General features: G+C 57.4%; 1 protein-coding gene across 1 annotated transcript in view; it reads left to right on the top strand.

The window, feature by feature from the left end:
• The window catches only part of LOC135314033 (hornerin-like), a 138,398-nt gene that overhangs the window by 45,775 nt on the left and 76,266 nt on the right, over positions 1 to 16,357 (top strand). Inside the window, exons 25-32 of the mRNA XM_064455707.1 lie at positions 4,929 to 5,192; positions 5,601 to 5,672; positions 5,755 to 5,826; positions 7,080 to 7,187; positions 13,425 to 13,670; positions 14,079 to 14,150; positions 14,233 to 14,304; positions 15,558 to 15,665. Of these exons, the coding sequence (XP_064311777.1) occupies positions 4,929 to 5,192; positions 5,601 to 5,672; positions 5,755 to 5,826; positions 7,080 to 7,187; positions 13,425 to 13,670; positions 14,079 to 14,150; positions 14,233 to 14,304; positions 15,558 to 15,665 (1,014 nt within the window). The remainder of the gene's footprint in view (positions 1 to 4,928; positions 5,193 to 5,600; positions 5,673 to 5,754; positions 5,827 to 7,079; positions 7,188 to 13,424; positions 13,671 to 14,078; positions 14,151 to 14,232; positions 14,305 to 15,557; positions 15,666 to 16,357) is intronic.

Raw genomic sequence — 16,357 nt, 5'->3', positions numbered from 1 at the left:
CAGCCCCAGGAGCACCAGGCATAGGCAAAGCAAGGTCAGGGATGAGAAATAGCGGGGGCGAGCTTGCCCTAGAAAGCAAGACGTGCACTAGCACCCGCTCCTGACCAGCAAAGCTGCCCCGAGGAATGCCCCTGCTTGCTGGGGCCATGAGGTGCAGGTGTCCACCTCGGCCAAGGTGTGCTGGCAGCTCAGCCCATGCTGGGCAGCCTTGCCAGCTGCAGGCCGTGCTGTGGATTGGAGAGTCCCTGTGCCCCATCTGCAGCTGAGGGCCTCAGCAGCCTCCTCTCTCCACAGGCATGCCTCTGCAGCTTCAGAAGCCCGCCGGGAAACCAGCAGATACCCCTCGCGCCCGCAGAGCCGGACCCGCCGGCCCAGCACCCCTGAAGGCTGGACCCAACACCAGCGGCCGCCACTTGTGCATGGGAAACCGGCACGCCCGCCCTCCCCACGGCCCCCCCGCCCCCCGAGCCCGATGGTCCGGCCCCCCAGCAGGGGCTGAAGGCAGCCCCGCCAGGGGAGGGCTTGGTGGTGCGCTGACAGAACCCCCACCAACAACTTTGGGGATCAGCCGTTTCTCTACAAATAAAGAGGGACAGAGCTGGCACAGAAGTCTCCAGTGGTACAAACAGCAAACCCCGCGAGGCACCAGCACCGGCTGAGCTCCGCAGCCGGGCGCAGCCGCGGATGCCCACTGTGTCGGCAGGCAGGAGCCAGGCACGGGGCTCCTCTGGCCAGCGGCGGGGCCCCGAGGGGCTGGGGCAGCCCACGGCCATGGCCAGCAACACCAACCTGACCCACACGCAGTGCGGGAGGCAGTGACGGGGGCCCAACCTGGCCAGTCGCACGGACCCGTAAGGGTCCGTGGGCTGAGGGAACGATTGTTGCAGCGGGATCATCTGGCCACAGCGGACCTCCTCAGATGGCATACCCAGGAAAAGGGGGAGCCATCAAGAGCACCTCCAGGGACACAAGTCTGACAAGCAAATGCACTGGAGGCAAAACAAAGCTCCTCACTAATTAATGGGCCCTTGATGGGCCCTAACTGACAGGCCATCACCAATTAGGGGTGCTGCAAAATATCTCCACACCTGGCTGTGAGCCTGCTGTTAAGCAGCTCCCTGAGCCAGGCCTTTACTGCCTCGGCAGTAAGAAAGTGGTGACCACCCCCACTGCTTGAACAGCGCGTTGAAAGGCTGCCTGAGGCATTCGTAAGAGTTCAGCTGTGCTGCTCAGGCTGCGGCCACTGTTCACAGGACACCAAAGCAAACCACACACTGACAACCAAGGCCCTTCGCTGGTGCAGATCAGGCACTTTGGGCGGGGTACAACAGTAAGCACGTGGCTTTTTCGACTTAAGGGAGGCTGGGCCCGCTCTTAGTTCCGAGGCCTTGGCTTAGATCGCAGTTAGTATTGCCATCAAGGTGTAAAAGTGTTGAGGGGGAGAGGGTTTTAACGCTTCTCCTCCAGAAGCCTGGATGATGGTTTTGCCCTCCAGTGCTTCAGCGCGGGCTCCCCCTCTGTGCGTGCGAGCTCTCCGGGTCAGCGAGCCCAAGGGGCCTTACGTTGGTCCGTCCGCTCCTCGACAGCTGTTGCACGTGGCCTGGAAAGAGTGTCTGGAGAGCTGCCAGGAGCCAGCCAAGAGGTCACCAGGCTCCTCCGCTGCTCACCAAATTGGTGCTGTAGGTCACAGGGGCACGGGAGAGCACACAGGGGAAGTATCACGTGCTGGCCTTCCTCCAACGTGCCACCCTGGGCTTTGCCCACTGGCAAGGGACCCTAGGCTAGGCCGACTTTGGGTTTGATGCCACCCTCCTGTTGAGAGAACAGCAGGACTGCGGTCTTTCTTTCCCCCATTTGTCACAGACTCGTTGATAGCATGCAGGTGACCTACCTTTAGACACCTGAGCTACTGCCACCTGCTCCAGCCCCCTCATCATCGTCTTTGTGGCCCTGCTCTGCACCCGCTCCAGCAGGTCTGTGTCTTTCCTATGCTTTTTATTACCACCATACACCCTGCGGGACAAACACCAGGGGAGAACTGCAGCTAAAGTCAGTGTAATAGGAAAGACACGGCCTGCCTCTGTGCAAAAGACAAGAGCAGAAAGGGGAAATTGGCCAGCACCCTCAGTCAACACTGAGCACGAGAGCTGGCAGAAGATGTGGTTAGACAAAGGGCTCCCTCCCAGTCCCTTAAAAAGGCTGCCAACTCCCGTTTTATGGCAAATGGTCAGGTTTCCTTCATGAATTCCTCATAATGGTCCTCCAGGGTCTGTGTTGGGAGATGGAGTGACACCGTACAATGTGGGAGCCAGCGGATGTTAGGGGTGTGACCCCAAATCCATCAGCACTGAACCAAGCCTGCCACCATGCAGGGAGCTGGGGTCAGAGCTTGATCCGCAGGGCCGCTGCCCCTACCACTCAGGCTCCCAGGCCTGAGCTGATGGCTGCCATTAGGGATTGCTTCTTGACAACACTCCTCCTTGACACGGGAGCCCAACTATCGATGGCACATAAGGACACTTAGCTGTCCTTTGGGACAGCCTCCACTGAGAAAACGTTGCCTTAGCGTGTAACACAACACCAACTTGTAGTTAAAAGGATGCCAGTGTCTGTTCAGGACCACATGATGACTTTCCAGGGTTACTTGCTTGGGGCAGGACACTCCAGCCCTCACTGGGAGCTGGCACACTCTTTCTCAGGTTATTTCCATTTTCCTTCTGGAGGGCTAAAGAACAGAGGATAAAAAAAACTCCCCAGCAGGCCAGGGCTTGACCAAAGCCCGTGGAGAAGGTAGTCCCAACAGTCAGCTAGTCAGCCTGCTAGGAGAACATGACGAGTTGGGCATAAGCAGGCAAGTCTTTCATTTTGGTTTAATTTGTGGTAGTGGAGGGACCAGGCACTCTCAGGCACTCTCAGGCACTCAAGTTAATGCAAGTTCTGCTCCACTCCACCTGAAACAGCTCAGAGCAATACTTTTTCCTCTGCCACACGCTTTCAGAGGCAAAAGCCATTTGGCTTAGCCTAACAGATATTTCGCATTCAGATTGACTCGGTTTTCACAGTCAATGCTCCCAGCACCCTGAATCATAGCATCACAAAATGGTTTGGGTTGCGAGGGACCTGTAAAGGCCATCTAGCCCAACCTCCCCCTGCAATGAGCAGGGCCATCTGCAACTACATCAGGTTGCTCAGAGCCCCGTCCAACCTGACCATCAATGTTTCCGGGGATGGGACAGCTACCACTTCCCAGGGCAACCTGTGCCAGTGTTTCACCACCCTCAGCGTAAAAAATGTCTTCCTTATATCCACTCTGAATCTACCCTCTTTTAGTTTAAAACCACTACCCCTTGCCCTGTTGCAACAGGCCCTGCTAAAAACTCTCTCCCCATCTTTCTTACAAGTCCCCTGTAAGTATCGAGAGGCCGCAAGGAGGTCTACCTGTAGCCTTCTCTTCAGTTGGGCTGAACAACCCAACTCCCTCAGCCTTTCTTCATAGGAGAGGTGTTCCAGCCCTCTGGTCACTTTTGTGGCCCTCCTCTGGACCCGCTCCAACAGGTCCATGTCTTTCTTGTGCTGAGGGCTCCAGAGCTGGACACAGTACTGCAGGTGGGGTCTCACCAGAGCAGAGTAGAGGGGCAGAATCGCCTCCCTCGACCTGCTGGCCACCCTTCTTTTGATGCAGCCCAGATAACGTTGGCTTTCTGGGCTGCGAGTGCTCATTGCTGGCTCCTGTGCAGCTTTTCATCCACCAGTACCCCCAAGTCCTTTTCCACGGGGCTGCTCTCAATCCCTTCATCCCCCAGGCTCTACTGATATTGGGGCTTGCCCCAACCCAGGTGCAGGACCCTGCACTTGGCCTTGTTGAACTGCGTGACATTCCCATGCGCCCACTTCTCGAGCTTGCCCAGCTCCCTCTGGATGGCACCCCATCCCTCAGGCGTGTCAGCCGCACCACTCAGCTTGCTGTTGTCTGCAAACTTGCCGAGGGCGCACTCGATCCTGCTGTCTATACCATTGCATTGATGAAGATGTTAAACAGTACTCGTCCCAGTACAGAACCCTGAGGGACACCACTCGTCCCTGATCTCCATCTGGACACTGAGCCATTGACCATGACCCTCTGGATGAGACCATCCAGCCAATTCCTTATCCACCAAACAGTCCATCCATCAGATCCATAGCTCTCCAATCTAGAAAGAAGGACGATATGGGGGACCGTGTCAAAGGCCTTTTGGAAGTCCAGCTAGATGACATCTGTAGCTCTTCCCTTGTCCGCTGATGTAGTCACTCCATCATAGAAGGCCACTAGGTTGGTCAGGTGGCATATACCCACCCTGTGCTCTCCTGGGTTCCCTTTTGCATGTCAAATAATTGGAGAGAATACTCCTCTGTTTCAGGGATTGACTTTGCTCTTTGAGGAGCCTGACAGAAGGTACTCCCTTACATTTCACATGAAGAAGGAATGGAAAAGTCAAGGCTTCCTCTTTGGTGGAAAACAAAAGTGACTCATTAGCCCTGGGGTCCCCCAAGGCACCAAACTGGGCTCCAGCCTGGAAGCTGCCGACGGAAGGGGATCTTGCACTTGTCTTGAGACTGAAATCGCTCACTCTTCAGCCTCACGAGCTGTTGCTAACAGCCCCCAAGGAGGTCAGAAAGCCCTTGGCTGTGGTTTCTGGTTGTTCTGGGGGACTGTGAGCTCCTCGCTGCCCCTGTGACAGTGCCCAGAAAACAGAGCAGAGTCGTGGGCTCAGCCCCGGCTTGGCCTGTGTCCCAGCCCTTGGACAGAGCTGCCCGACGGGATGTGCTCCCCTCCCAAAGAGGGCAGCTCCCCTGGCTGTGCTCCAGCGGCTCTCCAAGAGCGCCCTGAGGACGATCCCCACACAGGCTCAGCCAGGCCGTGAGGTCACAACGAGGCTGTGATGTCACAGAGCCCCACAGTGCTGTGCTGGCTATAAATACTGACCGATCAGCCCCCGGACCCATCTGCAGCAGCAGCGGCAGCAGCGGCAGCAGCGGCAGCAGCGGCAGCAGCGGCAGCAGCGGCAGTGACAGCAGTGGTGGCAGTGGTGACAGCAGCGGCTGCGGCAGTGGCAGGGCCATGGCCACCACCCACCACCTCCTCCTCATCCTCCTCCTGGTGGCCCTGCATGCCAGGGTTACCCAGGCTGCTCCGTGGCAAGCACTGGGAGCAGGTAAGCAGGCAGCACTGGTGCAGCCTTTCACAGGCCAGCGGGCTCTTCTCCCCAAGAAGCGTGGGTGATGGGGTTTTTTCCCTCCAGAGCTTTAACGAGGGTCACCTCTCTGTGTGTTTGTTTGTGTGTGTGTGTGAGAGCGAGCTCTCCCGAGAAGAAAGCCCCAAAGGGGGCCGTATGTTGGTCCGGCTGCTCCTCAACGAGTGCTGCACATGGCCTGCAAAGAGTGTCTGAAGAGCTGCAAGGAGCCAGCCAAGACGTCCCCGGGCCCTCTGCAGCTTTGGCACTCCCCACCTATGTCTGGCTACCACCTCGTTACCTGACCCCCTTCCAGGGCCTGCAGTTCACGAAGGCAGAAGTGGAACCCAACATGCAATGGAAACATTACTCTTCTGTGCTTGCTTCTAGGTGAGGGTCGTGGCAACGGTTATCCAGCTTCTCGGCCGGATGTTGGTTTGGAGCCCTTGGGGCATCCTGGAGGTAAGGTCTCGGTGTCCCTTTCCTTGAAAGAATTAACTTTGACACTGTGGCAAGAGCTTATTCATGTGCCATTTTCCTGAAGGTCCTCTCAAAGTCGAGAGCTTCCCGACCTCTTGGCCTCTTCCTGTCCCCGAGCCTGAGAGCAATCCCACAGGTAAGTCAGTGGGAGGAGGGAGCATTCACCTTTTAATCTTCTTGCCATGTGAAATGCAAGCTGCTCCTTCCGTGGCCAATGATGTGCAGACAACAGGTGACGGAGGCTTCTCTGGGTGCTTAGTTACAGACGTGCCCGTAGGGAGGACTTTTGCAGCTCCTTGGCTGGATGCTGTGCTACAGCGCGGCTGGCATCGCAGGGGTGAGTGGTCCGTCTCCGCTGACCTTGCAGGCTAAGCACTGGTTGCCTGTAATTTATTCCTGTGAAATTGCACCAAATGCTTTCCCTGAAGGTCCTCCAACAGCCAGGTACCAAGCTGAAGGAGGGAAAAAGTCCCCGCAGCCATCACATGCCCTAAGGCAAATGCTGGAAGAACTGGAGAGAGGACACGGTGGGTGTCTTTCGCTCTGCCTTAGCCATGAGACACAACAACCGGAGGTTTTACATACACGTCTGGGCACACTGTAGCCTGCACAGCGGGAAGGGATCAATCGGCCTCACTGCAGTGACGCTAGGTTTCACGCCTTGCAGGTTCTGGTGAGCCACAGAGATGGTGCAGAGCCTTTGCTGCCTGTTGTGCTTCAGGCCGAGTGCCAGAGGCAGCTGCAGTCCCAGCTTGCCCAGCACGGCTCAGAGGCGGCTTGTGCAGATGTCGCAGGCAGATTGGAGGGCCTGGCGCGTGCTGCACTTGTGCTCAGCTCACGCGCAGCGCTGCTTGCCCACTGAGAGCCGGTTCCAGGCACGGGCGAGGTCCCAAGCAGTGCTGCTTGCCCTTTCCTAGTGCTGGAGGTCGGGCGGAGATGCTGACTCAGCGGGCTTTCTGCCTTGTGCTCGATTTCCCATCTGCAGACCGATAGCTGGGATGGGACGAACGTGACCGTTGCTGGGGCTTACAGGGAGGGGCAGGAGGGCCTTGCATAGGAGCAGCCCTGCTCAGAAGGCCTGTTTCCCCGGCTGGCCTGGCTGCAGCTTCTTCCCATCCTCTTTGAAGGAAGGCATTTAGCATCACCTTACTGTTTCCCAAAAACACACTACGTGCAATGCGAACCAGGAGATCGCGTGCAATTTCCTGGTCTCCCAGCAGGTCAGGCCTGGCTGTTGATTGGACTAGTTACTAGGCGCAGCCCCAAGAGTCCCGGCAATTTGTCTAAACCCTATTACCCATGTCTTTGAGAAGCACTGCCTCCTAAAGATGCCACCTCCCTGATGGGAAGGGTTCCAACTAATCCAACCATCCCGCTTGCTTTCTCAAGGGACGGACCGAGAGGCTGTGCAGAAGGAGGCGTTTTTGGAAGGAAGCAGTGGCTCCCTGCCAGCCTCTGCTGAAGAAACAGAGGTGATGCAAGCCAACGGCATGCCAGGTAATTGCTGTCCCGTGGTCAGGCGGTGTCACCCATTGGGATCGCTATGTGTCAGCAGGCTCCTCCCCCGGTGCCGGCTCTGGCACGACACAGCAGCAGCCAAAGATGAAAGGGTTTTGGGTTCGAGGCATCGGGAACACGTTCCACAGACGGTGGGGAACGTGACTCTTGCACAAACGTACCTCCCGCTGTGGCTGCATCCCAGCGCTTGCCGTGAGTCCCTAGAGGCCCAAAGCACAAGAGCAGCACAGAGCGGGATCCCTCCCGTGAGCTGAGGTCCACAGCGATGCCCTGACTCCCCGACTGGGCAGGGCCTTAGAGGGAACATCCCCGTCCTCCTGCACCTGCTGTGCCTGAGCCGTGCCGAGGCTTTACCTGTCATCTCTGCTTTTTGCCAGGGCTGTCAAAGGCGGGAGCAGACCACCATGGCAGCGTATATGAATTTTTCCGCACAGACTCAGGTACTGAGCAGTCTCGCTGGGGTCCCTAAGCAGGAGACATGTCCCAAAACCTGGGAGCAGCAGCAGGTGGTGCCCATGCTGGAGAAAAGGCAGAAGGGGAGAGCAAGGCTCAAGGGTCTCTTCAGAAGGCCTGACTCGGTCCCCACGGGGTGTGGGGGCTGGCCTGCAGGGAGGGAGGGAGGGTTGCGGGTGCCACTCCCTGCTGCAGGGATAGCTTTTGTCTGAGTGACTGCTCAAGCAGGTGCGCTCCCCCGCCATGCTCTCCTGACGGCCACCTGAGTTTTGGTCGGTGGGACAGCCTGTCCTAAAGGGTGGGAATGTGCCTCCAGGCACCAGCACTGGGGGGAAACAGACCTTCCTGGCCATATCAAATGTGCCATGGGCTTACCTGTGGTGCACAGCACAGGCTAACGTCCCAAATTGCTCCTCCAGGTATGGTTGGCGAGACAATCCCAAGTGTTTCCAACCCCCAGAGCACCGCAAGTTTTTTCTGTCCACAAGATGTGCGAAGACGCTGTATGATAGGCACAGCAGCAGTTGTGATTTCCGTGCCACTTGCAATAGCGTTGTGCTATATCATGATCCGACGGCGGAGAAATAGAAGACAGTGAGTCATTGATTTCCCCCCCACGACTGCTTCCTTCCATGGCTGCTCGTCGTAGCCACGAAGCATTCCTAGTCAGGCTGCTGTGGAGTGGTTGGTTAGTTAGGGGTTGGCCAGAAAGCTCTGCTGAGGTTTCTGCTGCTGTCAGATCCTTTAATTGGCATCTTGACTCCTGGGCCTTTGTCTCGAGAGCCGCTCTCACTGGTGCCAGTGTCAGCTCAAACTGACCCTGCCTGGACAAAAGCAGCCCCAGGAGCACCAGGCATAGGCAAAGCAAGGTCAGGGATGAGAAATAGCGGGGGCGAGCTTGCCCTAGAAAGCAAGACGTGCACTAGCACCCGCTCCTGACCAGCAAAGCTGCCCCGAGGAATGCCCCTGCTTGCTGGGGCCATGAGGTGCAGGTGTCCACCTCGGCCAAGGTGTGCTGGCAGCTCAGCCCATGCTGGGCAGCCTTGCCAGCTGCAGGCCGTGCTGTGGATTGGAGAGTCCCTGTGCCCCATCTGCAGCTGAGGGCCTCAGCAGCCTCCTCTCTCCACAGGCATGCCTCTGCAGCTTCAGAAGCCCGCCGGGAAACCAGCAGATACCCCTCGCGCCCGCAGAGCCGGACCCGCCGGCCCAGCACCCCTGAAGGCTGGACCCAACACCAGCGGCCGCCACTTGTGCATGGGAAACCGGCACGCCCGCCCTCCCCACGGCCCCCCCGCCCCCCGAGCCCGATGGTCCGGCCCCCCAGCAGGGGCTGAAGGCAGCCCCGCCAGGGGAGGGCTTGGTGGTGCGCTGACAGAACCCCCACCAACAACTTTGGGGATCAGCCGTTTCTCTACAAATAAAGAGGGACAGAGCTGGCACAGAAGTCTCCAGTGGTACAAACAGCAAACCCCGCGAGGCACCAGCACCGGCTGAGCTCCGCAGCCGGGCGCAGCCGCGGATGCCCACTGTGTCGGCAGGCAGGAGCCAGGCACGGGGCTCCTCTGGCCAGCGGCGGGGCCCCGAGGGGCTGGGGCAGCCCACGGCCATGGCCAGCAACACCAACCTGACCCACACGCAGTGCGGGAGGCAGTGACGGGGGCCCAACCTGGCCAGTCGCACGGACCCGTAAGGGTCCGTGGGCTGAGGGAACGATTGTTGCAGCGGGATCATCTGGCCACAGCGGACCTCCTCAGATGGCATACCCAGGAAAAGGGGGAGCCATCAAGAGCACCTCCAGGGTCACAAGTCTGACAAGCAAATGCACTGGAGGCAAAACAAAGCTCCTCACTAATTAATGGGCCCTTGATGGGCCCTAACTGACAGGCCATCACCAATTAGGGGTGCTGCAAAATATCTCCACACCTGGCTGTGAGCCTGCTGTTAAGCAGCTCCCTGAGCCAGGCCTTTACTGCCTCGGCAGTAAGAAAGTGGTGACCACCCCCACTGCTTGAACAGCGCGTTGAAAGGCTGCCTGAGGCATTCGTGAGAGTTCAGCTGTGCTGCTCAGGCTGCGGCCACTGTTCACAGGACACCAAAGCAAACCACACACTGACAACCAAGGCCCTTCGCTGGTGCAGATCAGGCACTTTGGGCGGGGTACAACAGTAAGCACGTGGCTTTTTCGACTTAAGGGAGGCTGGGCCCGCTCTTAGTTCCGAGGCCTTGGCTTAGATCGCAGTTAGTATTGCCATCAAGGTGTAAAAGTGTTGAGGGGGAGAGGGTTTTAACGCTTCTCCTCCAGAAGCCTGGATGATGGTTTTGCCCTCCAGTGCTTCAGCGCGGGCTCCCCCTCTGTGCGTGCGAGCTCTCCGGGTCAGCGAGCCCAAGGGGCCTTACGTTGGTCCGTCCGCTCCTCGACAGCTGTTGCACGTGGCCTGGAAAGAGTGTCTGGAGAGCTGCCAGGAGCCAGCCAAGAGGTCACCAGGCTCCTCCGCTGCTCACCAAATTGGTGCTGTAGGTCACAGGGGCACGGGAGAGCACACAGGGGAAGTATCACGTGCTGGCCTTCCTCCAACGTGCCACCCTGGGCTTTGCCCACTGGCAAGGGACCCTAGGCTAGGCCGACTTTGGGTTTGATGCCACCCTCCTGTTGAGAGAACAGCAGGACTGCGGTCTTTCTTTCCCCCATTTGTCACAGACTCGTTGATAGCATGCAGGTGACCTACCTTTAGACACCTGAGCTACTGCCACCTGCTCCAGCCCCCTCATCATCGTCTTTGTGGCCCTGCTCTGCACCCGCTCCAGCAGGTCTGTGTCTTTCCTATGCTTTTTATTACCACCATACACCCTGCGGGACAAACACCAGGGGAGAACTGCAGCTAAAGTCAGTGTAATAGGAAAGACACGGCCTGCCTCTGTGCAAAAGACAAGAGCAGAAAGGGGAAATTGGCCAGCACCCTCAGTCAACACTGAGCACGAGAGCTGGCAGAAGATGTGGTTAGACAAAGGGCTCCCTCCCAGTCCCTTAAAAAGGCTGCCAACTCCCGTTTTATGGCAAATGGTCAGGTTTCCTTCATGAATTCCTCATAATGGTCCTCCAGGGTCTGTGTTGGGAGATGGAGTGACACCGTACAATGTGGGAGCCAGCGGATGTTAGGGGTGTGACCCCAAATCCATCAGCACTGAACCAAGCCTGCCACCATGCAGGGAGCTGGGGTCAGAGCTTGATCCGCAGGGCCGCTGCCCCTACCACTCAGGCTCCCAGGCCTGAGCTGATGGCTGCCATTAGGGATTGCTTCTTGACAACACTCCTCCTTGACACGGGAGCCCAACTATCGATGGCACATAAGGACACTTAGCTGTCCTTTGGGACAGCCTCCACTGAGAAAACGTTGCCTTAGCGTGTAACACAACACCAACTTGTAGTTAAAAGGATGCCAGTGTCTGTTCAGGACCACATGATGACTTTCCAGGGTTACTTGCTTGGGGCAGGACACTCCAGCCCTCACTGGGAGCTGGCACACTCTTTCTCAGGTTATTTCCATTTTCCTTCTGGAGGGCTAAAGAACAGAGGATAAAAAAAACTCCCCAGCAGGCCAGGGCTTGACCAAAGCCCGTGGAGAAGGTAGTCCCAACAGTCAGCTAGTCAGCCTGCTAGGAGAACATGACGAGTTGGGCATAAGCAGGCAAGTCTTTCATTTTGGTTTAATTTGTGGTAGTGGAGGGACCAGGCACTCTCAGGCACTCTCAGGCACTCAAGTTAATGCAAGTTCTGCTCCACTCCACCTGAAACAGCTCAGAGCAATACTTTTTCCTCTGCCACACGCTTTCAGAGGCAAAAGCCATTTGGCTTAGCCTAACAGATATTTCGCATTCAGATTGACTCGGTTTTCACAGTCAATGCTCCCAGCACCCTGAATCATAGCATCACAAAATGGTTTGGGTTGCGAGGGACCTGTAAAGGCCATCTAGCCCAACCTCCCCCTGCAATGAGCAGGGCCATCTGCAACTACATCAGGTTGCTCAGAGCCCCGTCCAACCTGACCATCAATGTTTCCGGGGATGGGACAGCTACCACTTCCCAGGGCAACCTGTGCCAGTGTTTCACCACCCTCAGCGTAAAAAATGTCTTCATTATATCCACTCTGAATCTACCCTCTTTTAGTTTAAAACCACTACCCCTTGCCCTGTTGCAACAGGCCCTGCTAAAAACTCTCTCCCCATCTTTCTTACAAGTCCCCTGTAAGTATCGAGAGGCCGCAAGGAGGTCTACCTGTAGCCTTCTCTTCAGTTGGGCTGAACAACCCAACTCCCTCAGCCTTTCTTCATAGGAGAGGTGTTCCAGCCCTCTGGTCACTTTTGTGGCCCTCCTCTGGACCCGCTCCAACAGGTCCATGTCTTTCTTGTGCTGAGGGCTCCAGAGCTGGACACAGTACTGCAGGTGGGGTCTCACCAGAGCAGAGTAGAGGGGCAGAATCGCCTCCCTCGACCTGCTGGCCACCCTTCTTTTGATGCAGCCCAGATAACGTTGGCTTTCTGGGCTGCGAGTGCTCATTGCTGGCTCCTGTGCAGCTTTTCATCCACCAGTACCCCCAAGTCCTTTTCCACGGGGCTGCTCTCAATCCCTTCATCCCCCAGGCTCTACTGATATTGGGGCTTGCCCCAACCCAGGTGCAGGACCCTGCACTTGGCCTTGTTGAACTGCGTGACATTCCCATGCGCCCACTTCTCGAGCTTGCCCAGCTCCCTCTGGATGGCACCCCATCCCTCAGGCGTGTCAGCCGCACCACTCAGCTTGCTGTTGTCTGCAAACTTGCCGAGGGCGCACTCGATCCTGCTGTCTATACCATTGCATTGATGAAGATGTTAAACAGTACTCGTCCCAGTACAGAACCCTGAGGGACACCACTCGTCCCTGATCTCCATCTGGACACTGAGCCATTGACCATGACCCTCTGGATGAGACCATCCAGCCAATTCCTTATCCACCAAACAGTCCATCCACCAGATCCATAGCTCTCCAATCTAGAAAGAAGGACGATATGGGGGACCGTGTCAAAGGCCTTTTGGAAGTCCAGCTAGATGACATCTGTAGCTCTTCCCTTGTCCGCTGATGTAGTCACTCCATCATAGAAGGCCACTAGGTTGGTCAGGTGGCATATACCCACCCTGTGCTCTCCTGGGTTCCCTTTTGCATGTCAAATAATTGGAGAGAATACTCCTCTGTTTCAGGGATTGACTTTGCTCTTTGAGGAGCCTGACAGAAGGTACTCCCTTACATTTCACATGAAGAAGGAATGGAAAAGTCAAGGCTTCCTCTTTGGTGGAAAACAAAAGTGACTCATTAGCCCTGGGGTCCCCCAAGGCACCAAACTGGGCTCCAGCCTGGAAGCTGCCGACGGAAGGGGATCTTGCACTTGTCTTGAGACTGAAATCGCTCACTCTTCAGCCTCACGAGCTGTTGCTAACAGCCCCCAAGGAGGTCAGAAAGCCCTTGGCTGTGGTTTCTGGTTGTTCTGGGGGACTGTGAGCTCCTCGCTGCCCCTGTGACAGTGCCCAGAAAACAGAGCAGAGTCGTGGGCTCAGCCCCGGCTTGGCCTGTGTCCCAGCCCTTGGACAGAGCTGCCCGACGGGATGTGCTCCCCTCCCAAAGAGGGCAGCTCCCCTGGCTGTGCTCCAGCGGCTCTCCAAGAGCGCCCTGAGGACGATCCCCACACAGGCTCAGCCAGGCCGTGAGGTCACAACGAGGCTGTGATGTCACAGAGCCCCACAGTGCTGTGCTGGCTATAAATACTGACCGATCAGCCCCCGGACCCATCTGCAGCAGCAGCGGCAGCAGCGGCAGCAGCGGCAGCAGCGGCAGTGACAGCAGTGGTGGCAGTGGTGACAGCAGCGGCTGCGGCAGTGGCAGGGCCATGGCCACCACCCACCACCTCCTCCTCATCCTCCTCCTGGTGGCCCTGCATGCCAGGGTTACCCAGGCTGCTCCGTGGCAAGCACTGGGAGCAGGTAAGCAGGCAGCACTGGTGCAGCCTTTCACAGGCCAGCGGGCTCTTCTCCCCAAGAAGCGTGGGTGATGGGGTTTTTTCCCTCCAGAGCTTTAACGAGGGTCACCTCTCTGTGTGTTTGTTTGTGTGTGTGTGTGAGAGCGAGCTCTCCCGAGAAGAAAGCCCCAAAGGGGGCCGTATGTTGGTCCGGCTGCTCCTCAACGAGTGCTGCACATGGCCTGCAAAGAGTGTCTGAAGAGCTGCAAGGAGCCAGCCAAGACGTCCCCGGGCCCTCTGCAGCTTTGGCACTCCCCACCTATGTCTGGCTACCACCTCGTTACCTGACCCCCTTCCAGGGCCTGCAGTTCACGAAGGCAGAAGTGGAACCCAACATGCAATGGAAACATTACTCTTCTGTGCTTGCTTCTAGGTGAGGGTCGTGGCAACGGTTATCCAGCTTCTCGGCCGGATGTTGGTTTGGAGCCCTTGGGGCATCCTGGAGGTAAGGTCTCGGTGTCCCTTTCCTTGAAAGAATTAACTTTGACACTGTGGCAAGAGCTTATTCATGTGCCATTTTCCTGAAGGTCCTCTCAAAGTCGAGAGCTTCCCGACCTCTTGGCCTCTTCCTGTCCCCGAGCCTGAGAGCAATCCCACAGGTAAGTCAGTGGGAGGAGGGAGCATTCACCTTTTAATCTTCTTGCCATGTGAAATGCAAGCTGCTCCTTCCGTGGCCAATGATGTGCAGACAACAGGTGACGGAGGCTTCTCTGGGTGCTTAGTTACAGACGTGCCCGTAGGGAGGACTTTTGCAGCTCCTTGGCTGGATGCTGTGCTACAGCGCGGCTGGCATCGCAGGGGTGAGTGGTCCGTCTCCGCTGACCTTGCAGGCTAAGCACTGGTTGCCTGTAATTTATTCCTGTGAAATTGCACCAAATGCTTTCCCTGAAGGTCCTCCAACAGCCAGGTACCAAGCTGAAGGAGGGAAAAAGTCCCCGCAGCCATCACATGCCCTAAGGCAAATGCTGGAAGAACTGGAGAGAGGACACGGTGGGTGTCTTTCGCTCTGCCTTAGCCATGAGACACAACAACCGGAGGTTTTACATACACGTCTGGGCACACTGTAGCCTGCACAGCGGGAAGGGATCAATCGGCCTCACTGCAGTGACGCTAGGTTTCACGCCTTGCAGGTTCTGGTGAGCCACAGAGATGGTGCAGAGCCTTTGCTGCCTGTTGTGCTTCAGGCCGAGTGCCAGAGGCAGCTGCAGTCCCAGCTTGCCCGGCACGGCTCAGAGGCGGCTTGTGCAGATGTCGCAGGCAGATTGGAGGGCCTGGCGCGTGCTGCACTTGTGCTCAGCTCACGCGCAGCGCTGCTTGCCCACTGAGAGCCGGTTCCAGGCACGGGCGAGGTCCCAAGCAGTGCTGCTTGCCCTTTCCTAGTGCTGGAGGTCGGGCGGAGATGCTGACTCAGCGGGCTTTCTGCCTTGTGCTCGATTTCCCATCTGCAGACCGATAGCTGGGATGGGACGAACGTGACCGTTGCTGGGGCTTACAGGGAGGGGCAGGAGGGCCTTGCATAGGAGCAGCCCTGCTCAGAAGGCCTGTTTCCCCGGCTGGCCTGGCTGCAGCTTCTTCCCATCCTCTTTGAAGGAAGGCATTTAGCATCACCTTACTGTTTCCCAAAAACACACTACGTGCAATGCGAACCAGGAGATCGCGTGCAATTTCCTGGTCTCCCAGCAGGTCAGGCCTGGCTGTTGATTGGACTAGTTACTAGGCGCAGCCCCAAGAGTCCCGGCAATTTGTCTAAACCCTATTACCCATGTCTTTGAGAAGCACTGCCTCCTAAAGATGCCACCTCCCTGATGGGAAGGGTTCCAACTAATCCAACCATCCCGCTTGCTTTCTCAAGGGACGGACCGAGAGGCTGTGCAGAAGGAGGCGTTTTTGGAAGGAAGCAGTGGCTCCCTGCCAGCCTCTGCTGAAGAAACAGAGGTGATGCAAGCCAACGGCATGCCAGGTAATTGCTGTCCCGTGGTCAGGCGGTGTCACCCATTGGGATCGCTATGTGTCAGCAGGCTCCTCCCCCGGTGCCGGCTCTGGCACGACACAGCAGCAGCCAAAGATGAAAGGGTTTTGGGTTCGAGGCATCGGGAACACGTTCCACAGACGGTGGGGAACGTGACTCTTGCACAAACGTACCTCCCGCTGTGGCTGCATCCCAGCGCTTGCCGTGAGTCCCTAGAGGCCCAAAGCACAAGAGCAGCACAGAGCGGGATCCCTCCCGTGAGCTGAGGTCCACAGCGATGCCCTGACTCCCCGACTGGGCAGGGCCTTAGAGGGAACATCCCCGTCCTCCTGCACCTGCTGTGCCTGAGCCGTGCCGAGGCTTTACCTGTCATCTCTGCTTTTTGCCAGGGCTGTCAAAGGCGGGAGCAGACCACCATGGCAGCGTATATGAATTTTTCCGCACAGACTCAGGTACTGAGCAGTCTCGCTGGGGTCCCTAAGCAGGAGACATGTCCCAAAACCTGGGAGCAGCAGCAGGTGGTGCCCATGCTGGAGAAAAGGCAGAAGGGGAGAGCAAGGCTCAAGGGTCTCTTCAGAAGGCCTGACTCGGTCCCCACGGGGTGTGGGGGCTGGCCTGCAGGGAGGGAGGGAGGGTTGCGGGTGCCACTCCCTGCTGCAGGGATAGCTTTTGTCTGAGTGACT

Source organism: Phalacrocorax carbo, chromosome 6, assembly GCF_963921805.1.
Source record: "Phalacrocorax carbo chromosome 6, bPhaCar2.1, whole genome shotgun sequence".
Taxonomy (NCBI): domain Eukaryota; kingdom Metazoa; phylum Chordata; class Aves; order Suliformes; family Phalacrocoracidae; genus Phalacrocorax; species Phalacrocorax carbo.
This window is presented reverse-complemented; position numbering and strand designations above follow the sequence as displayed.